This window comes from Haliotis rubra, unplaced genomic scaffold (assembly GCF_003918875.1).
Source record: "Haliotis rubra isolate DU_JTF1 unplaced genomic scaffold, ASM391887v1 Scf900, whole genome shotgun sequence".
In the NCBI taxonomy this organism is placed as follows: Eukaryota; Metazoa; Mollusca; class Gastropoda; order Lepetellida; family Haliotidae; genus Haliotis; species Haliotis rubra.
This window is the reverse complement of record NW_025767636.1, coordinates 227,802-254,977: the sequence shown is the minus strand read 5'-3', so window position 1 is coordinate 254,977 and position 27,176 is coordinate 227,802. Positions and strand designations below refer to the sequence as shown.

General features: G+C 40.6%; 1 protein-coding gene across 1 annotated transcript in view; it reads right to left on the bottom strand.

Moving 5' to 3' along the window:
* Nucleotides 1–3,086: 3,086 nt before the first annotated feature.
* The window catches only part of LOC124264003 (mucin-2-like), a 51,339-nt gene continuing 27,249 nt past the window's right edge, over nucleotides 3,087–27,176 (bottom strand). Inside the window, exons 5-7 of the mRNA XM_046698726.1 lie at nucleotides 6,057–6,205; nucleotides 3,865–3,957; nucleotides 3,087–3,212 (exon numbers count right to left, since the gene is read on the bottom strand). Of these exons, the coding sequence (XP_046554682.1) occupies nucleotides 3,087–3,212; nucleotides 3,865–3,957; nucleotides 6,057–6,205 (368 nt within the window). The remainder of the gene's footprint in view (nucleotides 3,213–3,864; nucleotides 3,958–6,056; nucleotides 6,206–27,176) is intronic.

The following is a 27,176-nucleotide window of genomic DNA, read 5'->3' as shown; positions in this document are numbered from 1 at the left end:
AGACTCGTGAAGGTCCGGGTTAGAATATTGATCTTCAGTAACCCATGCTTGTCGTAAGAGGCGAAAAACGTGATCGGGTGGTCAGGCTCGCTGACGTGGTTGACACATGTCATCGGTTCCCAGTTGCGCAGATCGATGCTCATGCTGGATTGTCTGGTTCAGACTGGATTATTTACAGACCGCCGCTATATAGCTTGAATATTGCTGAGTGCGGCGTAAAATTAAACTCACTCACTCACTTATTATCATTATGACTGACAGCTTCAGGAGGACAGCCATCCAGCATTTTATGACCAGACTTTACCATCTGGACGTGACTGCCCGTCCATTGTTGGTTTCATATAGACGTTGATGTTATGCATATATAATGTCATGGATGGTATCATGCATCAAACCACAGGGAAAGGCTGTCATTCCAATCTCTTCCAAGTGAAATTTAAGAAGAAAAGAATTCACGAAGACATACCATAAACTTAAAAGGAATCGATTCTAGTACTTTAGCTAATCTTTGCTGGAGCAATATTTATTCAATGATATACCCGGGGCGTTATACTTAAAAGGACTTAAGTCTGAAAAATTACTTAAGTTCCAAATTAAAACTTAAGTTTTGACTTAAGACTTTTTCTTAGTCATATTCACAAAAAGTATTAGACTTAAGTTTGTGTAATTTTCGACTTAAATCCTGAGGCTGCTGTTGGCTAACTTAACTCTATGTACGTAACTTAAGTCAGTTGACAAAACATGGCTGCCAGACATGCCAATAGAACAATTTACCGTCCAAGAAGTAACGGTTTTGAGGACTAAGATAAGTTTTTGACGATTGACTGACTGACTGAGTTTGGTTTTACGCCGCTTTTAGCAATATTCCAGCAACATCACGGCGGGGGACACCAGAAATGGGCTTCACACATTGTACCCATGTGGGGATTCGAACCCGGATCTTCGGCGTGACGAGCCAACGCTTTAGCCACTAGGCTACCCCACCGCCCCAGTTTTTGACGAAGTCACTTTATGAATCAAACTTAAGTTTCTGACTTAGCTAAGTCAATTTTTAAGAACTTAAGACAAAACTTAAGAAAAATCTAAGACGTTTTTAGAATTCCGCCCCTGATCTAACAAATGTTATATTTGGGATTACACTTTCTCATGAAAGTAAATATTTTAGTACTTCTGTTGGGTTTAGTCCATTCGGGATTCGAACCCACACTCTCAGAGCCAGGCACCTAATCGCCAGCTCACCATACAAGACAGGTTTCGTTATTAAGTCATCAAATGATGCAGGCTATATTTTCTTTGAGAACTTATCTATGGCAGGGACTGGTACAACCCCAATATATAAAATCAAGACAATATGTAAAACCTAACGCAATATGTAAAAACCTAAAGCAAAACGTAAGAAATAACGCAGTATGCAAAATCCAGTTGTAGCTTTGAATATTAGGGGTGGCAATCAAAATTCATTTTTTTCACAAATTTGGCAAAAAGTGACTTTAAATGCACAAATATAAGATATCGCAATGTTTCAGACAAAATAAACTTCATATTACTTTTTTTTACAAAATTGTATCTCGTTGTTCAGTATACATGAAAGTATAATCGATAAACATATAATTTACTTGTATATAGAGATATTTTAATCGATCTTATAGTCATCATGATAAATATGATATTTTCTGTACAATTCGTTCAAAGTGTTTCTGAAACAAATTAATCCCTATGGGATGGCTCAAACTTTTTATCAGGATTTGCTACATTTGATATGTGTATTTGGAGGTGAGATTAAAAAAAACCCCACTATTTGTCTGTCTACCAAGAAAAGGAACTAGTACATTAATTCCAAAAATAATAAATTTACCACATATTGCGTTAATTTTTACGTTTGGCGTTAAGTTTTTACATATTGCATTAGTTTTTACATTTGTGATGTCGACCAGTTTTGGAAAATATTGCTTAACCAGAGACGATAGCTTCAATGAATTTTTGTGACACGTGAAAATAGCTACACCTACACCACACCACGACCACCCTCCTTCACAGGTTTACACATAAGAGTTCGTTTAATCCTATCTGGTTTCCTACTCCAAAGGAATTTAAATAACATTTTATTCAGCTCCTTCGGGAAATAACCAGGAGGGTTTTTAGGTGTCAGAAATAGATACAGTGGAATCTGTCTTTACAGACTGGCCTGGGACAGACTCATTTGTCCGGATTGTAAAGCAGTCCGGATTAGAAACTTTTGTTGAGGGTTGTCGGCTTATCTGTGAGTTACACTTTCATCAATTTTGAAATGAGTAAAGTCTTGATGATAGAAATTCTACCAAGGGTATTCTTTTAAGCCCTCTTTTATTATAAATTGAATTTCAAAAAGGTTATTTTCAAAATACGTTTGAGCCTTGACACTTACATCTGTTGAAAAATAACTCCTATTGTTTAAAATTATCCTCGATTCCACTGAATATTTAGACTGGGGAAATACCTCGCAAGACTATTCTTCCTGAATCCTATGAGATTCGTTAAACTTGATTGTAAGTCTGACATATCAGCAAACATGTTCAGAACAGAACACAACACAACTTTTATTACGCTCAGGCCGGGATACTCGGCATAAGAAGTACAAATATACAGCAAAGAGTACATAGGAAGGCCGGGTGGTTTACATGGAGATTATACAGTCTTCACGGTGGTATTACAAAATATACATACTATTAGTTTTATAAGAAAACACTAATTCGTTTACAGTTTCAAAATTCAAACGGTTCTCGCATACCGTCTAATACAAACTCCTGACCATCTGCATATTGGAAATTCCTTTGGTATTCAAAAGTCCAGACTTTCAACACACAAGATGAAAATGCAAGGGAACAGTGGATCACCTTGACTACAGCCACGTCCTGCTGAAACCCTAAGAGGCAACGTGCTATTGATAATTCCATTAGCAGGCTTATCAATTATTAATTGTGGTCCCAGTAAGCAGAAGCAATAGATGTCAAACATTCAATGATCAGTTTAATAAATTCACAAGGTACCGGAACCTATTCAGACCCAACATGAACTCGAAAGTACACTGTTTCAAATCGGATACTATCCTAGATATGTGTAAATTCAAGGTCGGATATTTCCATGGACTGTGTCGTTGTAAACATTCCGAGCCAACTTTTAGGATTGGTGAAGTACTTGTCGGTGTAATTTCCACCAGTAACAGATACTGTCATCTGAAACAAAAATAACCGGTGAGGAACACAATCCGTTGCATAAAGTGCAATACGTACATGAATTGTACTCGAGGTCATCTTCCGTTGGCAAGGAAATTAACTGACTATAAAAGTCTTCTACGTATCGACCACAGATGGTAACTACTTGTCTTCACCACTGTCGAAGGCGGTGGGGTAGCCTTGTGGTTAAAGCGTTCCCGGGTTCGATTCCCCACATGGGGACAATGTGTGAAGCCCATTTCTAGTGTCCCCCTCCGTGATATTGCTGGAATATTGCTAAAAGGGGCGTAAAACCATACTCACTCACTTACTCACCACTGTCAAATACGCCAAAGTGGGAAGGGAAGTACAGTCATCTATATTCGCCATTACATACAAATATACTGAACAAAAAATCTTAGGGATCATGGATACTTTTTAGACTGTCTTTTTAAATGAGGACTCGGCACCCAATTTCATCAACTATCCCTTAATATGTTTCATGATCCCTAACAATTATGAGAATTATACTATGGTTGAAACTACTTAAGGATAATAAAAAAGCCAGACTTAATTTCGCCGCTTAGGTGTGCCAGGACCCTGTGATTATGATCCTTTGCACATCACCACAACCTCCAAGTTGACCACACAACAGCTTTGGCTAAGGACTTACGGCGTCTAGATACCATCCCCAACTCGGGATGATTCCTTTCTTAACGATTTTCACCTTAATGTTTCTTAGTTTACCAACACACTTGGCAAGGAACTGAAAAGAAAGGAAACACTTTGTTGGAGAATGGACAGACATGTTACAATGTACAGAATATAAACTTCCAGGCAACACGACGCCTACAACAATATTTCATTCTAATATTTTATCAATTTTCAATTTTTCAAAATTTTCAATTTTCGAACCCATACCCTCACAGTCAGGCACCAAATCGCCAGCACACAAAATCAGATGCCTAGACCGCTCAGCCACCGCGGCTTACTAAGAAAGTGTAATCCCAAATATAACATATGTTACATTTGACCACTTTCTAAAATGGCATTGTGTATTTCAATATTTTATCGGTTGAAAGCGTATTTGGGCCAAAGTGTATAATCCTTACAATATGTCATAATCCTTACAATACTTTACCTCCAGGCAGATGAGAATTTTATCAGCAACAAAATATTTTCATCTATGCAAATGATGCTTAAATTTAACTGTATTGTACAAGTGTAATGTATTCAGGGGAGGTATCATCTAATATATAAGTTTCGACTTATTATTCATTTAAATGTAAAATGAATTAAATGACATGTTTTGAATCAAGTACAGCAAGAAACAAAAATTTTAATTAAAATTGTGTGTGTGTGTGTGTGTGAGAGAGAGAGAGGGAGGGATAGGATAGGATAGGATAGGATAGCATAGCATAGCATAGGATAGCATAGGATAGCGATAGGATAGCATAGCATAGCATAGCATAGCATAGCATAGGATAGGATAGGATAGGATAGGATAGGAACTAAGGACTCAATAATCATTTAAATGTAAAATGAATGAAATGAAATGTATTGATTCAAGTACACCAAGAAACAAATTAAAATTGCGAGAGAGAGAGGGAGGATGAGATAGGAAAATAGACTGGCACAAATTCGCTGATAGAAATATTGATAATATTTGAGACACAAATTAAAGGGTTTAAACGAAAATATACACACACACAAAAAACCAATGTTTCATGCACATGGTGACTGGTAGAGCTGGTTATCGATATAGATCATGCTGATAGATAATTGTTCACTTAATATCGTTCGATTATCGACAAATATCGGAGAAGTATCTTTGAGCACAAATGCCGAAAAAAGTCGGAAAGAAATGAATAAATGTCACATGACTGGTGAGTGGTGACATGTTAAGGCATGGGCCGGGTTACTTACAGAACACCGGCCTGAACAAAATTTAGAAGCAACCCATGAATAAAAACCTAACTTTGTGTATTAAAAATTAAAACTTCATTCTATCAAAAAAGTGAATGAATAATGTTATCGATGACACTATATTCATGTCGATAATCATTACTATTTTTATCGACGATATGTCCGATTATTTTAGCCAGCCCTAGTGGCTGGAAATTCCACCCCAAAACTGGATACCCGATGGCGACGTGTTTGATACAGAAGTTATATAATTTAGGAATTTATGTTTGCATTGCGTTGAAAACTATTAACCTTTTAAAGTTGTTTTTTATTCAAATCTAACTTTCAAATATTTATATGGCACTGCCCCACAGTTTACTTAAGAAATTTCTGAGGTTCGACACACTATAATAAAAGCAAGCATAATTAATAAATTGCCACCCCCATCACTGCGGCATGGTATCTCAGAGGGCTAGCACTATAAAACCAGCTTCAGTCTGGGCTAGTACAAGCAGCCGCACATACACATACACACGCATGCACGTCGTCATATGAGCGAAATATTCTCAAGCACGACGTAAAACCCAATTTCACCTCACCTCACCTCACCTAAAAAAATAATCTAGTGATTGTTGTCATGATGTAGTTGATATACAGCAACCAAGTCAGCGAGCCGGTCAACCCTGTTCATTGACTCTTACAATAAGCATGGCTTGTAACCTGGAACGGGACTTTGGGGTGGCCCAGTCGTTAAAGCGTTCGCTCGTTGCGCCAAAGTCCGGGGTTCGATTTCCCACATGGGTACAATGTGTGAAGCCCATTTCTGGTGTCTCCCGTCGTAATATTGCTGGAATATTGCGAAAAGCGCCGTAAAACCCAACCCAACTCACTCACTCATTCACTGTAACCTGGAATATTTCAGGGGATATCGATCACATAATGTACCTCAAAATGACCTACAGATCCCTTCGCGAAAACAAAACCTTTCTTCTGCAGTTTCTTGGTGATCGTACCCTCGGTCCCATTCAGAATAAGATAGATGTCACAGGTAGTTCCCGCTCCATTCAAACGTCCCGTCACCACACCTACCGTGTACAGCATCCTCCTCCCTAAGCAAACAACACATAATCACATGGTACAAGGGCTGCATTTTCATCAGTGAATGGGCACCCTGTAGACGTACTATGGCTTTAACCCTCTCTGACAGCTTTGAAATTGCTTTAACTTGCTTCAATTCCGTTCCGTTTTGCTGCCTAAAAACCTTTCTTTTCGGACAAATCGTCAATATATCCCCCAAACAACACATAATCACATGACACAGGGGCTGCCTTATCATCATTCATCTTTGAAAGATACCTTTGCTCACCGAGAAGTGAATGGGTACCCGGTGGAATGAGACGTAGTATGGCTATGAATCTCCGGGCAGCTCTATGGAGTGAGTGAGTTTGGTTTTACGCCGCACACAGCAATATTCCAGCTATATGGCGGTGGCCTGTCAATTCTCGTGTCTGACCAGACATTCCAGTGATCAACAGCATGAGCATCGATCTATGCAATTGGATACGATGATATGTGTCAATCAGGTCAGCGAGCCTGACCACCCATCCCGTTAGTCGCCTCTTACAAGCATGGGTAAGCCTGATGGTTAAAGTGTTTGCTCGTCACTCCGTAGGTTTGGGTTTAATTCCCCACATGGGTACAATGTGTGAAGCCTATTTTCCGACGTCAGTATCGTCATATTGCGGGAATATTGCTGAAGGCGGATTGAACCCAAAGTCATTCATTATGATATCCCACGTTACGTCTAATCCGAACCTGTAATTAATACCATATGATATCATGTTAAAATTATTTCACCATATCATCATGTAAACGCGCTATCGCAAACTTACCCTACATAATCATTCAAATACAACCTTGTCTCCACATATTTACAACATACTATGGTAACCCATTTAAACGTCGTATCATTATGGATATCATGTATAAATATATCAAAAGTATACATCAAAGTCATTTCCAGAAAAATTATGCTTCATACCAGATTTGGACAAAGGAAAAGGAATAGTCTTCTACATAGGTGGTTTTTTTTCGCTTTTGCCTTCCAAAAAAACCTTCTAAGCCCATTAACGATATTAACGAGATATCTGGTTTTGAAGTTTAGCTGAAATAACATCGATCAAATCCATAACAAAAAAAAGAAATAATTGAAAAAGAAAGAATTAAAGATTTAACAAAAAATTCAGATGACTGCCTTCTTGAAATGCTTCACAGTACAATAAATCACGATTTGTTGTACTGCGAAGCATTTCGAGTCAACTCAAAATTCTTAGCATTTATTCAAATGTTTAATCCCCGCAAAGGCACGAGGGCCTGTGCATTGAATGGCATATGATTTCAAGTCATAACAGCTGATCACATTTTTATACGAAGAAACGTCGGTACCTTTACATTGCTTCTCTTCCGTTCCCTTTTGCTGCCTTAAACCTTTCTTTTTAGACAAATCTTCAATATATCCTGAAAGGGTTTCCTTGTCCTGAAAATGCAGAAAAATTAGGAAGCACTATTTTTTTCCCAACACCACCTTGTCTGTTATAATGACCAGTCCAGTCAAACCTATGACGTCCATTGTTTATCCCCCTATCCATTTAGTCGCGACCTGTGAAGATCCGCGTTAGAATTGGTCTTCAGCAACCCACGCTTGACGGTATCGGGTGGTCAGGCTGGCGGACTTGGTTGCCAGATGCGTAGTCATGTGACCTAATCCTATGACGTCATTAAAGCAACAGATGTCGCTTTTTTGTCAGTCTTAGCTCTGTGTTTACGTTACCGTTATGTCAGTTAAATATGCTGCATATACGACACTGTATGTATTGTGTTGGCGGGAATACATGTGGTGTAAGGTTGTTAGGCATTATATTGAAAAATTGTGCTCTATTTTGAAATAGAAAATTGTGTAACAATTTCACAACGTTGTTTTGATCAGCTCACGTTTTACGTAGGTTTGTATAAAGCCATCGTTTCCCAATTGCGTAGATTGATGCTCATGATGTTGATCACAGGATGATCTGGTCCAGACTGAATTATTTACAGACCTCTGCCATATATATATATATATATATATACTTTACAGAGGCAGAAGCAAACCATGTTAACAGACTTTTCCCAGTGAAAGTATAAATATATTGACTATAAATACACGTATATTGTATAAATAAAACACAAAAGGGAACTATTCAAGTTGCTGGTTGTCCTTAACAAAGGGAGGTAACTCATTGTGGCAGTATCTGCAGGAAAGTTGTCCGATACGGACTGCTTTAAAATCCGGACAAATGAGTCGGTCCCTGTCCAGTCCGTATTTGACAGATTCCACTGTGTGTGTGTGTGTGTGTGTGTGTGTGTGTGTGTGTGTGTGTGTGTGTGTGTGTGTGTGTGTGTGTGTGTGTGTGTGTGTGTGTGTGTGTGTGTGTGTGTGTGTGTGTGTGTGTGTGTGTGTGTGTGTGTGTGTGTGTGTGTGTTCCAGTCAGATTGTGAAATCAGTCATTTCGTGAAATGAATAAGATGTCGCCAGTCTTTACTCTTCTTATCACTCATCCACACTACCAGCATGTCTCTTATGTCGCCATTTGCCCTTTCATCTGATCCTTGCCTTTGGGGATGGCGTGGCTTACCAAGTATTTGTGCTAGTTCTGGCCAGACGTGTTGAATTTCTTTAATAACATGAGACGTGAACTCTGATCCATTATCAGATTGGAGGATCACTGAGGCACCTATCATCAAGAAAATGTCAACTAAATGGAACGCTACTTCAGCAGCCCTTTCAGTTGTCCGAGGTCTCAATAGGCAAAACTTAGTTAAGTGATACTGATATACCATAATCCAGCGAAATGGCGGACCCTCTTTAGGCTCTTAGTCATTTCACGGAATGACTGATTTCACAATCTGATTGTAACATATATAGCTATTATATTGCTGAGTGCATCGTTAAACAACAAACAAACATTTAGTCGCCTCTTAAGAGATACAGAAGCTGCTTGGAACCGATCCCAAACCTCAGTTCCTACCCAATAGGTTGGTTGGTACATTGTTATCGACATACACTCTTCAAAAAAAGAAACGCATAAGCCATTCTTAGAAGTATTTATGGCGTTAGTTTAAGAGCAATTATTTCATGTAATTACAATGGTGAAAAGGTGATAATTCACACGTCTATAGACAAAGAGTCCGCTGCAGCTTTTATTGTTTTGCATCTGTTTACTTGAGTCTACAAGATGGCGTCAAAGTTAGTACGTTGTATGACCACCATTGGCAGCAATTACACAAAGATGACGTTTTGGAAAGAAATCGTATATTTGTATTGTTTTTGTCGCAGCTGTATGGGTCCAATATTCTCAAAATCACTTATGCGTTTATTTATTTATTTATTTTTAAGAGTGTATGAAAAGACTATGAATAAAAATTATAGAAACAGGCGATTACTTAACCCGGTATCATTTAAGCATCCAAAGTGTAAATAAAAGGGTCGCACCTAAATTCAGTTTCGGAAGAATAAAACATAAAGGATAAAATGGTGATTTATAGCAACGGAGGAAACGTACGAATAATTGAAAAAATATACATTACTTAACACGATGTCATTTGAACATTCAAAGCGTAAATAAAAAGTTTGTATCAAATATCAATCGCCGATTTCAAAAGAAGAATTAGACTCGATTATCTACTTAAACAGGTTTCGCTGGGCGTAAAATATAAGATGGTGGCAAAAAAATATTGAAAAAGGCGATAATTTTGAAAATAATATAAATAACATATACATTACTTAACGCGGAATTATTTGAAAACTCAAAGTCTAAATAAAAGGGTCAAACGTCGATTTCAGAAGAAGAATTATTCTTGATTATCTACTGAAACGGATTCCACTGGACGTGAAATATAGAATGGTGATAAAATTTATGGAATGGAGAAAAAGTTCGAATAATTGAAAAGATGTACATTACTTAACACGGTGTCATTTAAACCTTCACAGTAAAATTGCCTTTAATGTTGTGTTTCTGTTTACTTGAGTCTACAAGATGGCGTCAAAGTTAATACGTTGTATGATCACCATTGGCAGCAATTACACAAAGATGACGTTTATAGTATATTTGTATTGTGTTTGCCGCAGCTACATGAATCCAATATTCTCAAAATCACCTATGCGTTTCTTTTTGAAGAGTGTATGAAATGACTATGAATAAAAAATACAGAAAAAGGCGATTACTTAACTTGGTATCATTTAAACCTTCAAAGTAAAATCGTACGGTCAAGATGCAGTTTACTTACCCTTGAACAGTTGAAGTAATAGGTCCTTTGGGAATATCCGTGGATATAACACTTCAACTCGGACATCACTGGCTTGACCCCAGTGCAGCTGTAGCTGTGACGACACAGTATGGAACACATCGACAGTACATGGCGTTGTCTGTCGAACGTCAGTGACGTCGTTCTCGAGGTTGTGTCCGTGGTTGTTGGCACCAGATATACAGAGATGAAGGTTGCACAACAGAACAACCTAGTTACGTTCATTTTTGTCGCTACTGTAATTAGAAATTAATAGAACTTGACCGCAATTACGACATTTGGCGCCATCTTGGATTTCTCACTTACCATACCACTAGGAATATCAGTGTAATTTTGTTATCGTTGCATGCCATTTGAATCCACCTATGTTATAGATACTTCGTCTAATATAATGGGTGAGTGAGTGAGTTTAGTTTAACGCTGCATTCAGCAATATTCCAGCTATATGGCGGCGGTCTGTAAATAATCGGGTCTGGACCATACAATCCAGTGATCAACAGCCTGAGCATCGATCGGTGCAATTGGGATACAATGACATGTGTCAACCAAGTCAGCGAGTCTGGCCGCCCGATCCCGTTAGTCGCCTTTCACGACAAACATGGGTTACTGAAGATCAATTTTAACCCGGATCTTCCCGTGTTTTGTCTAATATAAGGTACAGTTAGTTAGCATAATGCACCGACTATTTGACGATCGTGGGCATGGGATTTATCGTAATAATTAATAGTTCTATGAAACGCTTGAAAAAAATCATCATATGTATCAGATTATTGAAAAATATGTCAGCAAAGAAATACATTTACTCAGGTTGTTTATATTCATGAGAAGACAGTAAAGCACATGGTTAATTTAATACATAGCTTGTTTTCAGCTGTGTTTGAAAAAAAAGTATCTGGTCTCGACATAAATTTCCAAAAGCTTGGTCTTTAAAATACCAGATCACTGAAGACCTCAGTTGGTGGCTGCCGCATTGACATACACTTATTGGATTGTAGCCAAGGAGGATTACAATATTTAACTCTGGTTTGAGACATAAACAAAGCTCCAACACAGTACAATGTCTTCACAACAATGCAAAACAAATTGAATGTACAATAAAACAATTTTATGTCTTACCGACAGAGGCCATACTGGTTTCAATTAATTCCCAGCCTTACGACTATTTCCAATTTTACTACTATGCAATTACATCAATATGGTATCATTCATACTATCATCCAAAGCAGATGTTCGCCGCGCTATTCACCACAAAATTCAACATTGAACAATCCAGGGCCATACTTGTACAGACATGGTTTTGCATGAAAATCAGTGATTTTTTTTAATGAGCAATTTTCATCATAAAATCAAATGGGGATCAAAAGGGTCAGAAAAACATGTGCTTTTTCCATCGTGGTCACCACGAGAAGTTTTATGTACGTGTTTAAAACCTATCATTGCTAAAATACAGGGGGTGTTTAATTAAGTTCTTTGTGTATACATATAGGCATGCTCTTGCTCGGGACAACTTTCAAACAAAAGGCAAGCATTTCAGTGTTTCAAAATAATGTACCGAACGAATGGCATCCTAATTTTACGACGATACAATGGCTAAACCTGGCATGCTACACACACTTGTCTATCTCTTAAGGATGGGAAAGCCACAGTAACTCGGTGCGCCTAGTGGCTGCAAGAGGTGTATGGTCCCCAGGGAGTTGAGATTGATAACAAGATGTGCCGTTGAGACTGCCATCCAGTGATCGAGAGAAAACAAAGCGCCTTTGAGCAGCTGAGCTGGATACCGGGGCTACACAAATGTTAGCATAATAATAATTGTTTAAAAAATGCAAAACAATGTATGCGCATTTTACTTCATTGTTACCCCCGTGGAAAGAGGACGGGGGACGGGGGACGGGGGACTATTCAGGGTACTATTCAGGGTCGCCTTTTAGTTTTGTGACACATGTTCTAACACATTTTATGCACACAAAGGTTTTGTTAAAGATAAAAAACCAACAATTACAACATGTTTATATTATGTTAAACATATCTACTAAAACTGATTTTTCAGACAACTGTTTAAAAACTTGAAAGGAATGAATTTCCTATACAACTGCTCATTAATACCCAAGTGCCCTCACGCTTTAGACAGTTCTGTCACAAATAGAACATGGCGACGTGGCTGACGTGGAAAGCACATTTTCTTTACGTTGCTAACACAGTTATTTCATATTTAGTAACCGGAACCAATTTCATTTCAAAAATATATTTATATTCCACCACCTTTACATATTTCCTTTACTAGCTTGCTATGGCCAAGTTAAAATCTTTACAATAAATGCTTGGATCAGCACATATTTCTCTAATTCCAGCAAGTTCAAATACCAGAATGCACTTGAGCGTATCGTATGGCTACTCAATATATTGCAAATGCAAAGTCATTTAAATACGTACCACACCAATTTCAGTTAGCATCTATCGTTGGTTTCCAGAAGACACTCTTGACTGCTCCACGATGCTGTCTTTTCAACAACGCTTCTGCTTAGCTGCAATCTGAGACCACTTGAACAGTTACCAGGTGAAATATTAATCAGCTCGGCAACATTCTTCTTCAAGATAATAATAGGTGTGCAGCTTTGAGAAATTATGAAATACAGTTCGCTCTACCACCATGTATAGTGTAATAAAGCACACTTTCGCCCTGAACTATTATAGTTAAAGTACGAGGACGAGTACCGTGTCGCTGAGTCGAATTGACACCGACACATTTTAACCGTCGTAAAACATAAACGTCATGTTGCCACCAGTGATGTTAGCTGCGTGAAGCAACTGCAAACCAAGAAACGGGATGCAACGGAGTAGTTTACTGTAGGAAGCCGTACGAGGCGATGACAACTGACATGCATCGTGACGTCGCTTACATTGTGACGTAATGTAAAATGTTCGATTACGAGGGGGCACACTAGAATGGCGCAGTGACGGGATAACGTCACGCAATTGTTACGTCACCAAAAAACTATACCTTTATTGTCTGATAATGTTTTTTTTTCGATTGTTCTAACTGCTAGGCATCTTAGAAGTGCTATTACACTAATATGGTGAAGATTATTATTGACGCAAACATGAGCAGATCGGTCACGCTATTTATTTAACAACAGAGCGTGCAGCTTTTCGATTCTTATTGGTACTGATGTTTTTTAAGGTTTGTCAGCGACATTCTGGTGATATTCAGCAAAATGCTAAGCGACTACTACTTGCAGAGCTGTCATACGGTTCAAGGCGACGTTAAACTTACCTCACTCACTGCATGTGTATTCGAAGGTTCTTTCAACGATCGTGAAGGTCCGGGTTAGGATTGATCTTCAGTAACCCATGCTTGTCGTAAGAGGGGACTAACGGGGTCGGGTGGTCAGGCTCGTTGACTTGGTTGTCATCGTATCCAAATTGCTTAGAACGATGCCAATGATGCTGATCAGTGGATTGTGTGGTCCAGACCCGATTATTTACAAAGCGCCTCCATATAGCCGGAATATTGCCGAGTGTGGCGTTAAACAACAAACCAACCAACCAACCAACCAACCAACCGACCATTGTTCGGGCGTACGCCGCCCGTCACGCCGAAGCCCCGGGTTCGATTCTTACATGGGAACAATGTGTGAAGACCATTTCTGGTGTCCCCCGCCGTGGTATACGCACACGTGGTTGCTGTAGGTGAATAAAATGATGAGATGTAGTTCAATTCATATATACGTCATGTTATCTTTAAAGACGTATTTATTTTTATAACTTTGATCTTCCACAAAAAGTTGGTTGGTGATAAACGTTGTTCTCAGTAATATTCCAGCTATATAATCGAGTTTACACCAGACAATCCACTCATTAACACGCGGGCTTCCTTTTGCTGTTCAGGACCAGTCACTTCTCACTAGCAATCGCCAAACTGTGATTTTTAAATAAAATATTAACATGAAATACCGACTGTGCGATGAATTTACAGAGACTGTCCAACACCTTGTCAGTGGATGCCCTTACTAGGCACAAACAGCATACCTTAAAAGACATGATGGCATGGCTTGCTGCTTTTATTACCGTCTCCGCCATGTCTGTGGCTTTGACTCCGAGGTCAATCCATCCTGAACATGTCCAGGGAAAATGATGCTTTCAATCTTTCAAACTTCTGTGGAATAGGCCCATATAATATACAGCCTGAGAAGAATTCCTGGCAACAAACCTGATCTTGTCCTTTTTGATAAAGCTCATGAATTCATTTATATCATTGAATTTTCTGTCCCTTTTGACAGCAATCTGATTGGCAAGATTCGGGAAAAGCATGTCTCACTTGCATCCCAAGTACACTGTCGTCAGGCTTCCCATTGTTCTCGGTGCCCTTGGTTTGGTACTTCCTGATCTCTTGGCGCAGATCAGGAGAGTGCCCGGGTTCTCCAACGGCAGCACAGCCCTTCTGACACTCTGAGTAATGCAGAAGGCTGCAGTGTTGGGGAGTCTACATATTCGCCGGGAAGTTCTTGGTAGGTTCGACTCGGCAGCGTTTCATGGGAAAAGTCCCATTCGCTGTCTGGGCTGCGTGTAGAGGGGGCAAGGGCCCTGAGCTGATGATGAGCCTTACCAGCCTGACTGTGCCAGGATCACCCGAACCCTCTCTGCAGAGGGTTTTCATCTTAATCTGTAAAACATTATAATAATAATGGATAGCATTTATAGAGCGATAATCTCCTAAAGGACTCTTTGCGCAATTCTATCACAAAAATGGGGCAGAAAAGTATACACTAAAGGAAAGCTTGTTTAAATAAGAATGTTTTTTAAATCGGTCTTGAATTCTTCACGGGTATCAACAAGACGAGAAACCAGTTAGCGTCACTGACACCTCGCATGTTCCAACCCTGATCAAACTTGGAGCTCTTAGCGAACCTGAAGTCTGTTTGGTGCATGTCATATTGATTATGTTCAACGCCTATTTTCATAGCTATATCATGAATTAATATTGGTTTGGGGCGGTGGGGTAGCCTAGTGGTTAATTATAAAGCGTTATAACGACCAGGGTTCGATTCCTCACATGGGTACAATATGTGGAGCTCATATTTGGTGTCCCCCGCCGTGATATTGCTGGAATATTGCTGAAAGCGGAGTAAAAGTAAACTCACTCACTAACTCACTAATATTGGTTAAGTACTTGGCCATTTGTCTCATCGTACAGCATGCAGCTTTGACTTAAATTGTATATTCCTCAGGAAGGTGACAATGCGTCAACGTTACACTTTCAAGGTCGTGTTGTCGCATTGTGACCCAAATAGATGACGAAGAAATGACAGACAATGAGATGATTATGTCACATTGCCGCACTTTGGTTAATTTTGACACATTCTGCTTATTTTTTGTAAGAGCGACAACGCAACAATATCATGTCCCTTCTGGGATTCCATAGGTTTAGGATGCAATACCTGGAAACAATACCAATAAACCATCGTACTGAGTGGATTCCAGAATGCATATACATTTAAATTTGATATAAATATTTAATATCATCCTGTCAGTTTTTTTGTTAGACGAGGACATGTGATTTATGCAATAATTAGTAGGCATACTGAAACCATCTGAAGTCACAGAATCATTTATTAATACCAAGCGATGTGTAATACTTCCCGCAACCCCTGTAAGCAACTGTTGAGATCAATAATCTGAAATTCTCTCGTAGATGGGAAGAGTTCAGCCTCTAGATACAAGATACAAGACTGCAGTTACAGTTTTTATGAAACCAATATATACTGAGAGAAACAAATAAAGGAACACAGGAAAATTCAAGCGTTCCTTTAATATTTACCAGTTTTCATCACCAGCTTAGAATAGCGGCGTGGGAGGAATTCTGAGAACAAATAAAGGAACACTGCCATGAAGTGGTGTTCCCTTATTTGTATCCCTCAGTATATATATATACTCACCAACATTGAAAACGCACCAGTCTAAAATTGTCCATATGTTCATCAAGATGGATTTCAGCAAGACAGTTATCAATGAATATGACTAACATGAAGTCGCAGGGCATGTCAAGTTGAAAACATGCTTTAGAAACAAATTCCTGTTCACAGTATGGCTCTTAATTCTAAAACGCATCAACATGCAGCCACGCCATGAAAAAAGCGCTAATTTCATTCTGAAATCATGCTGACTGTGACATGAAAAGCAGGTGTATGAGAAACGATTCTCATTGCTTCACTAACGATTGTGAAACGAGGACAGAGATGCCGAGGTTAACACCTCACGAAAGAGAAAGTGCACGAGGCATGAGTCAGGTTGGCACCAGCAGCAGGGATATTGCTCGACAACTTGGGCTTGGCCACTCCTAAATCGTTAGGTTTCACAGACGACATCAGCAGACAGGCAGCACCCGTGACCTTCAACGACCTTGGCAACAACGTGTCACGACGCCCCGTCAGGATCGCCATATTGACCTTGACCATGTCCGTGATCGAACACTGCCGACTGCCAAGACTGCTGCACTAGTTCAAGGTCGACGTGTGGTCATCAGCGCTGACACTATGCGACGCCGTCTACACGCTAAAGGGCCCCATGCTCGACGTCCTTACGTTGGACCAATTCTGACTGACAGACACCGTGATGAGCGTATACAATGAATATGCATGTTCAGTAAAGGTTACAACAATGGCATGGTGTGGTAGTCACTGACGAGTCACGTCTTCATCTACGTAATGCTGACGGCCGATTACGTGTTTGGCGTAGACGTTGACGTCATGCTGATGAGTGTGTGGTTCAGACAGACCTTTGGGTGGTGGGCGAGTGTCATGGTCTGGGTCGGAATAAGTTACAATCCCAGGACTGCCTTTATGTCTGTCAAGGGAGAGTTAATACCCTTTACTACCGTGACCAGATTCTTCAGAATCACATCGTATTATTCTTCAATCACCACGAAGATGTCCATACTTTTCAACAGGACAACGCACGAGCACAAACAGCTAGACTTTCCATGCTGTATCTGGCCAAGCAACACATCCAGGTTATTCATTGGACAGCACTGTCGCCAGATGTATCCTCCATTGAGCACTTGTGGGACGAAATTGGTCAAAGTCTTTCGTATCGACAACAGATGCGAAACATCTGGGAACATGAGAATGCTCTACTGCAGAAGTGGAATGCCATCCTCAAGTACTCTATTCGGACGCTTAATGACTCAATGAGGAGACGTTGAACTGCATGTGTCAATGCAAATGGTGGTCACAAGCGATATTGACTTTTCGATTTGCACCCACGTGTGTTTGATCCTTTCTGACTGTGGAACAATTAAATGAATGAGCGTCTTTTCTTTGTTGTTTGTTTTGTCAGTCGTCCATCTGTTATTATCCACTCAAAAATATCAATTCCTTACTCGCGCTTTTAGTAATCTGAAATTTTGTAAGTGGTGCATTTTTAGTGTTGGTGAGTATATATGTGTGTGTGTGTGTGTGTGTGTGTGTGTGTGTGTGTGTGTGTGTGTGTGTGTGTGTGTGTGTGTGTGTGTGTGTGTGTATGCCTAAATGTTGGTATTTCCCAAGCGAGAGCGTGGGATATACGGATATTTAGGCACGAGTGTCGTAAACATAGTTTGATGCGCGCACGAATATAATGTTCTATTTATTACCGAAGTCGTCATATCAAACCCACATCTACTATCAAACATAGAATGTAGACCGCAGCGTCATAGAAGAAACGCCATGACGTCACCATGACAATGTGATATTTTGCTCTAGAACATCGTATGAACCCCGATATTCTCTCCCTCGTAGGTAATTAATGACCATAATAAACGGTATTGTAAACATCAATATGTGCTAAAACTTTGTGCAAACAGTCATAATAATGCAATAAAAAATGAGATATATACTTTTGTCATGTTATATAGATTGTTGGGAACAAGTGCTTAACAAGGGTACCATCGAGCGACAAAATAATGTTCAGGTATTCAACACATTCAGAGTGCACATTATCTCGCAATACCTTTCAGAAAGGCATGGCAACAGAATGTCAACGATGTTACACTAACATTAAATCATTATTGCTTTATACTTATACTGGACAATGTGTGACGCCCAGTTTCTGGTGTCCCCTGCCGTGACATTATATTGCTGGAGTATTGCTAAAAGCGGCGTAAAACTAAACTCACTCACTCACCATACTAACTGGACCACCTCACTGGTCTAGCGGACACTGTCGTGTTAGTTATAACGACTTGAATCTAACATATTAGTGTTGAGCGATGGACAAGCCTGGAGTCGTTAGCCATGTTTATTACCGGAACCTCCGTACAGAGTTGTCTCCCTTAGACTAGTGGGCGAGATACCGCTATTAGGTTCCATACACTAAATCAGTATCGCTTGGTCGCTGAGCCGGTCCGTACGTAAACAAGTCAAGAGAGACAGAGACATGTGACAGCTGTGATTGGATGAAATAGTGTAAGATGTTTGTTTTTTAAAAGCACATCCAACCAGTAATTAAAACTGACCACAATTTTAAGTATTTAGTGCTGTCATTTTTATCACCATCACTTATGCTTATTGTGTGTACATATATTTTCCAGTAGGTGACATTTGGTGCGGAACTGGGGTTGATGTGTTCCGCTTCCTGTGCTCGCAAAACGAGCCGGACAAGTTGGCCAGATATTGTGTTTTATGGTAGTTTAAAGGCCAGAGTGTACCCATGTGTACATGGAATGGCTGTTGATAGCCTGTCCATTTTTAAAAAAATTATAAGGTTACTATAGAAGTCTATGGGAAAACATTTGGTGGTGTGTAACCATTAGAAGTATTGCTTAATACAGGAACCACTACAGATACAACGTTTGTCCAGATAGCGGTTGGGGGTTCGATTCCTGGCAGCGTCATGTCAGTGGATGTAAAAGAATGGCTCGAGGCATGAAGTGAATCAGTGAGTTTATTTTTACGCCGCTTTTAGCAATATCCCAGCAATATCATAACGGATGACGACAGAAATGGGCTTCAAACATTGTATCTATATGGGGCATCGAAGCCGGTTTTTCAGCATGACGAGCAAACGCTGTAACCACTAGACTACCCCTTCGCCCCCTCGGCATGAACTGAATATACCAAGGCAACGACCTGTTTATTTTCAGTGGGGTATTCAGTTTAAGCTGCGGCAAAGCTTCTCAAACGGCACTCTAAAACCGGCTTTACATGAAAAAAACATTAGCAGCACGCATGCGCTCACACACACGTACACGCACATGCATGTAGGTCGCTAAGGAAGTGGAATAATCTTCAAGGTGGCCTAATACCATGTTTCACTTCTCCTAAACTTGTTATCTTCATTTCAGGAATTAAGCTGCCCATTGTATCAAAGTCAGTTAAAAGGCCAGGGCACCGTTCCTCAAAGCGATAGTAGCGCTAAGATGATCGTAACTCCCATACTTAAACATACGCTTACGACTATCGTAGCGCTATGATCGCTTTGAGGAACGGGGCCCATGTGTGCTCAAGACAGACCAGTCGTTGGTATTATAAGAAATGTGTTATAACAGGCCATCATCCAGAGATCTAACCCATGAAGATCTGGATTTGATATTGGTCTTCAGCAACCCATGCTTGTCATAAGACGAACGGGATCGGGTGGTCAGGATGGCTGACTTGGTTCTGTATGTAATTGCGTAGATCGTTGCACATGATCACTGGATTGTCTAGTCCAGACTTGATTATTTACAGATCGCCGTCGTGTAGCTGGAGTTTTGCTGAGTGCGGCGTAAAACAACAAACAAACTTGAGATGCACATTTTAACGAACCAATATCCCGAAGGGGTCAACATAATTTATGAGATTAATGAGCGTAATGTGGACAATACGAAAAAAAATGGACCGTTTCACTGAACGCCATATAAACTGTACAACTATTTTCGTGATAACTTACTGAAGCCCTAAACTGTGAATGAAGACCTAAAATAAATATATCTAAGAATTGACAGCAAAAGAAAGGCGTATCTGCTGATGAGGATGTCATATTTCGTGTTGAAACGATCATTTTCATCGATCTTGTTTCGACACTCAGGAGGGTGCCCTCGCTTAACGCGCATTTGCAATAAATACAGAGGCTGTCAAGCTGTTACAGAAAGATCTGTAAATTTCTAGACCCGTCTGCCAAATGTCAAAACCTGATCACATACTTGCAAAATAATGAAAATGCGAGGGAACACTTACCGTTAGTCTTGCGCCAGGTGTTCTTCTGTCACTGGGCCCGTGAAGATCCGGGATAGAATAGGTCTTCAGCAACCCATGTGCTTGCCATAAAAGGCGACTATGCTTGTCGTAAGAGGCGACTAACGGGATCGGGTGGTCAGTTTCGCTGACTTGGTTGACACATGTCATCGGTTCCCAATTGTGCAGATCGATGCTCATGCTGTTAATCACTGGATTGTCTGGTCCAGACTCGATTATTTACAGACCGCCGCCATATAGCTGGGATATTGCTGAGTGCGGCGTAAAACTAAACTCACTCACTCACTCTTCTGTCACTGTCCAGCGAGGAAACGGAGTTGCTTCCACTCTGTGTTTATGTTACCAATCAAACCGGCAGTGAGTGGATAAATACGGTTTTACGCCGCTTTTAGCAATATTCCAGCAATATCAAGACGTTGGACTCCAGAAATGGGTTTCATACACTGTACCTATGTGGGGAATAGAACCCGGGTCTTCGGCGTGACGAACGAACACTTTAACCACTAGGCTACCCCACCGCCCCGAACAGACAATGAATATGTGACACCAATGTTCAGAATTTGTTATTATGAATGTCTTGAAATATAACGCGTTATATATTGGGATTACGCTTTCCCAGTAGAGTACAGATTCTGCTACTTTTGTTGGGTTGAGTGACATCCAGGATTTGAACCCACACTATCAGGCACCAAATCACCAACATACGAAGTCAGCCGTCAAAACCACTCAGCCACCACGGCTTCCTGAAATAGACCAGTTTCGATTCCTGAATCCGGAATATTATAGGAAACTGCCAGGAATTAACAGGTCACAGTATCGTACCTGCAGTTGACACACACACACACAAACTAGGAAAGTGAGGGTGAAATAGCCCTAAACCGCCCTCTTGTAGTTTTTTAATAGACACAGCCAGCTTCCTAGAAGCTGTTTTATCCTGAAACTTTTCAAACGATAAAGCCCGTCATGTTTGTAAACTCCCAAGGGCTGATAACTCTGCTCCCTGCCGCAACAGCCCTCCACATTTTACTTGCGCTTCAATCATTTGCATGCACTCATGAAAAGATTAGGTTCATTACCGTTCCTGCTGGATCTAATATGATTCGAACAACTGCACCAAAGGTGGCGCTTGTCAGAAACACGGGCCGAGGATCTTGATTCTTTTTACATGGATAATCACAGAAAGAAGTGGCACAAGTCAAAATAGGAAAATGGTTTAGACATTTTTACATTTTACACTACGTTGTGATATTCCCTCCACGTGTCTATCTTAACACTTTTTGCAAGCTTGATCAAGGGACATAATATTAACAACATGTGCATTCAACTGCCTTTTTAAATACAAAATTGTTAGAAGTTTCTAGATATACCAGGAAATGAACTTTAATATTATTGGGTTAACTGCGATCTTGGTCACCATCAAACACGAGTTCAAAGAGGAGTAAAATATTCATGTTCTTTTAATATTAATAGAAAATAATATACAATTTTTTTTATAGCGCCCTATATGATTTAGGAACTAAAACACTCTAAGGCGCTTCACAGAAAGAGACAAATGCTACTGAGTGTAGGCTGATTTAAGAGATAGGTTTAACGCCCTTTTTGAAAATGTCATCAGATGTTGAGTTCCTCAGGGTAGATGGTAGATCGTAGATCGACCAGTGAAAATATAGCACCTCTACTGCAGTTTTTATTTATTTTTAATTTTTTTTTTTTAATTTTGTGTAGCGCCATGAGCAGACACCAAGTGCCTGGAGTTTTGGCGCGTAACAAATCTACTGCATTATTATTATTATTATTATTATTATCGTTTCACGGTGTTGCTGCAAGCTTGTTGAAGCATCTGTCACCGTACATGACAGTTCGTGTTTTGGGCACAGTGATCACAGATGCAGTTTGTGATCGAAGAGATCGTGCTGGCTCATTAGGAATGATGAGCTCCTTGAGATATGTGATAGCAGTGTTATGCAAGGCCTTGTTCACGTACATCAAGATCTTGTACTGACACCGGAGGTGAAATGGCAACCAATGCAAGACCTTCAGGATCGGTGTAATAGAATAATGGTAATTACAACGTACGCCATCGCTCATGCAAATCTTCTGAAGTGTCCCGTTAGTCCTTTCGGAACACATTCTGTGAAACCACTGGTCGGTGATCGCTGATTCCTGTCTGACATAATGTCGAGGCTGCTTCCAACACAATATATACATACATATCCACTTTACAAGTCGATGATCTCACAAAGCGTATACAAATAGTGGATCATGTGTCAGTTGATATATTAGAATCAACAGTATCTCTCTCTCTCTCTCTCTCTCTCTCTCTCTCTCTCTCTCTCTCTCTCTCTCTCTCTCTCTCTCTCTCTCTCTCTCTCTCTCTCTCTCTCTCTCTCTCTCTCTCTCTCTCTCTCTCTCTCTCTCTCTCTCTCTCTCTCTCTCTCTCTCTCTGGGTGAAGTTAAGGAGTGTACATTGGTGCCTATATTCAGAGATCCACAAAATAGTGACACATTATCAAGACCTGCCCAATCATTCTATACTTGAGTTTCACTTCTTTATTATGGTGTGATTAAAAAGATAAATTATATACAAACTATGACTATGTCTGTGCTGGTGATTGCATGAGGTCAGGAATCTAATAGGCTGATTGGTTGTTGTTTAACGCCGCACTCAGCAATATTCAGCTATATGGCGGAGGTCTGTAAATAATCAAGTCTGGACCAGACAATCCAATCATGTCAAGCGAACACTTTAACCCCGAGGCTGATACATCGAATCGGTTTGAGGAAGACTTCACGTTAAATCCTCACACAACTTCGTAAATGGCTATCTTCCAATTTCCTCCACAGGTGTTTGTTGGGTCAGCAGCACAGGGTCTGTCGCACTGGTTGTCTGGCACCTCCGTGTAACCGCTCTTGATCTCGTTGCCACACAGACACTCCACTCCAACCTTTAATACAAAATAGGTGATACATTTGTACAACACATGTTGTGGTATTTTCTTGTTGATACAAAACAGTGAGTGAGTGAGTGAGCATACTTTTACGCCGCTTTTAGCAATATTCCAGCAATATCACGGCGGGGGACTGGGGAAATGAGCTTCACACATTGTACCTCGGGGAATCGAACCCGGGTCTTCGGCGTGACCACGAGGATACCCCACCGCCCCTTTGATACAAAACATGGTCTCACCTTCAGTTATTTAAGGAGGAGTGAGTGAAGGACTGAGTGAGTGAAGAGTGAGTGAGTGAGGAAGGAGTGAGTGAAGAAGACTGATGGAGCGAATGATGATGGAATGATGAGTGATGAATGATGATGAATGATGAGACAGACAGGAGGATGAATGACGATGAAGGAATGATGATGAATGATTTACAGATGACTATTTAATGAGAATGATTCCATGGAATGAACGATGAACATATTTAAATTTATTTATTTATTTGAAATGATTTATTTATTTATTTTATTTAAACATTTATTTATTTATTTATTTAAATTTATTTATTTATTTATTTGATTATTATTTGCCCATTTCCATTTGTACCATTTACTTATATTTCCAAATTTATTTATTTCATTTCAAATTATCATGTACTTAAATTTATTTATTGCATTCACCATTTGATGAATGATGATACCAAACTACCTATTCTATTTTAAATTTATTTATTTCTATTTGTACCCATTATTTATTTCATTTGTACCATTTTATTTCTCTATTTCTATTTGTCATTCCATTTATTTAAATTTATTTATTTCTAACCCATTTATTTGCTTATTTACATACCCATTTATTTATTTAAAATTTACGCTTATTGTACTTATTTATACCCATTTATGCATTTGTACCATTTATTATTATTGCCTATTTATGCATTTGTAATGATGTGCTTATTTAAAATTTATTTATTTATTTAAATTTATTTATGTGCCTATTTGATGTAGAAGGAGCTAGTGAGTGAGTGAAGGAGTGAGAGAAAGAGTGATTGAGTGAGCGGAGGAGTGAGTGAAGGAGTGAGGAGTGAAGGAGGAGTGAGGAGGAGGAGTGGAACAAGCAGGAGTGAAGGAGTGAGATGAAGGTGAAGGGGTGAGGAAGGAGGAGCAAGGAAGGAGGAAGGAGGCGTGAAGGAGCATGTGAAGGAGTGAGGAGGGATGGAGCGAGTGAGTGAGTGAAGGAGGAGCAAGGAAGGAGCAGTGGAGGAAAGGAGTGAGTGAAGGAAGGAGGCGAAGGAGTGGAGGCGAAGGAGCAGTGAGTGGAGGAAGGAGGAATGAGGAACGAGCCAAGGAATGAGTGAGAATGGAATGAGGAGGAAAGAATGAGGACAGGACTGAGTGGGTGAACAAGGAACACAGCACGGAGTGTGAGTGAGGTGACAGATTAGACGGAGGATCTGGAATCCCGACCCAAAAGGAGGACCCCACATCCACACATGCCTGTAGAAGAACTTGACAGCCACACAGGTGGACCCCATATACAGGACATACACACACAGCCCACAGCAGTGGCAGGCACAGTGGACCCACACAGCAACATAGACTGACTGACTGGACTGGACTGGAGGCCCCACACACATGGTGGGACACAAGAAATGGCCACACATTGTGCCCCTGTGGACCTGAACTGAGCCCATATGTGACGACACATAGGTCCCAGAAGACAAACATGATACAAGCAGCAAAGACAGACACACAGCCCATACAGCAGCCACACACATGGACCCACAGACAAACATAGACACACACCCATACAGGACACACATAGACAAACACACAAATAGTGCCCCAGGCAGTAGCCCCGGTGTACAGACAGACCTACATAGGACCCATGACAGACACACAGGACCACACAGACAGACATACAAGACATGTGGACAAACACACAGCCCCAGACCACGACACAAGACAATGGTGGACACGACATGGAATGGACACATGGACCCCACATATGGACCCACAAGACACACAGACCCACACAGCAGCACAGTGGACCCCACAGACAACATAAACATACATACAGCCCCTTGCATATGACCCCAGACAAACATAGACACATGGACCACAGGACACAAGACAACACATAGACACAGCCGAGACATCCACAGACAGGACCCCAGACAGACTGAGCCCACAGAGACAGACACAGACAGACACAACAGTGGACCCCACAGCCCCGGAAAACTTATTGATATCAAACCACTGGAGGACTGATTAATATCTTTTGTCAGTGGTGCAATATGTCCCGTGAAGATCCGGGGTAGAATAGGTCTTCAGCAACCCATGCTTGCCACAAAAGGCGACTATGCTTGTCGTAAGAGGCGACTAACGGGATCGGGTGGTCAGGTTCGCTGACTTGGTTGACACACGTCATCGGTTCCCAATTGCGCAGATCGATGCTCATGCTGTTGATCACTGGATTGTCTGGTCCAGACTCGATTATTTACAGACCGCCGCCATATAGCTGGAATATTGCTGAGTGCAATATAGAGTGTTATTTACCGTGTTCAGGGGAGTACACAAAGCCGTGACATTATATCGCTTGACACTTGCTATTGATTTCTTCTACTGTGCTAAGGTCGCGGGCAGATGATGAGTTTAGACTAATATGAACGTTTTCGTTGATGGATATGGTGAATGAGTGAGTTGAGTTTAGCAATATTCCAGCAATACCACGGCGGGGGACACCAGAAATGGGCTTCACACATTGAAGCCATGTCGGGAATCGAACCCGGGACTCCGGCGTGACGAGCAAACGCTTTAAACACTGGGCTACCCCACCGCCCGTTGATGGATATGGACACAGATCAACGATATCATCCCGTGTATGTGGTGGCGTATTTATATATTACCATGACCAAAAACATAGGATATTACCATGTGAACATCAACAGTTTCATGATATTAGAAAGCAGGTGAGGTGAGGTGAAATTGGGTTTAACGTCGTGCTTGAGAATATTTCGCTCATATGACGATGTGCATGCGTGTGTATGTGTATGTGCGGCTGCTTGTACTAGTCCAGACTTAAGCTGGTTTTATAGTGCTAGCCCACTGAGATACCATGCCGCAGTGAAGCATGAATACCCCACTCAGACACATTATACTGACTCCGAGCCGACCAGTCCTTGTTGTACCCATTAATGCCAAGCGCCAGGCAGGGACCAACAAGTACCATATTTTAATGTCTTTTGGTATGACGCGGTCGGGGATCGAACCCGCGACCTTCCGCTCTCCGGGCGGACGCTCTAACCACTACACCACGGAGGCGGTCATATTAGAAAGCAGGGGCGGTGGGGTAGCATAGTGGTTAAAGCGTCCGCTCGTCACGCCGAAGACCCGGTTTCGATTCCCAACATGGGCACAATGTGTGAAGCCCACAACCGTGATATTGCTGGGATATTGCTAAAAGCTGCGTAACAGTAAAGTCACTCTCATTCACTGATAGTAGAATGACTGAATATGTATCAATCATATCGTGTTTAGTGACGGAAGTATAATTTTATGACATCAGCATGTCAGTGTAAGTGGGCCGGTTTA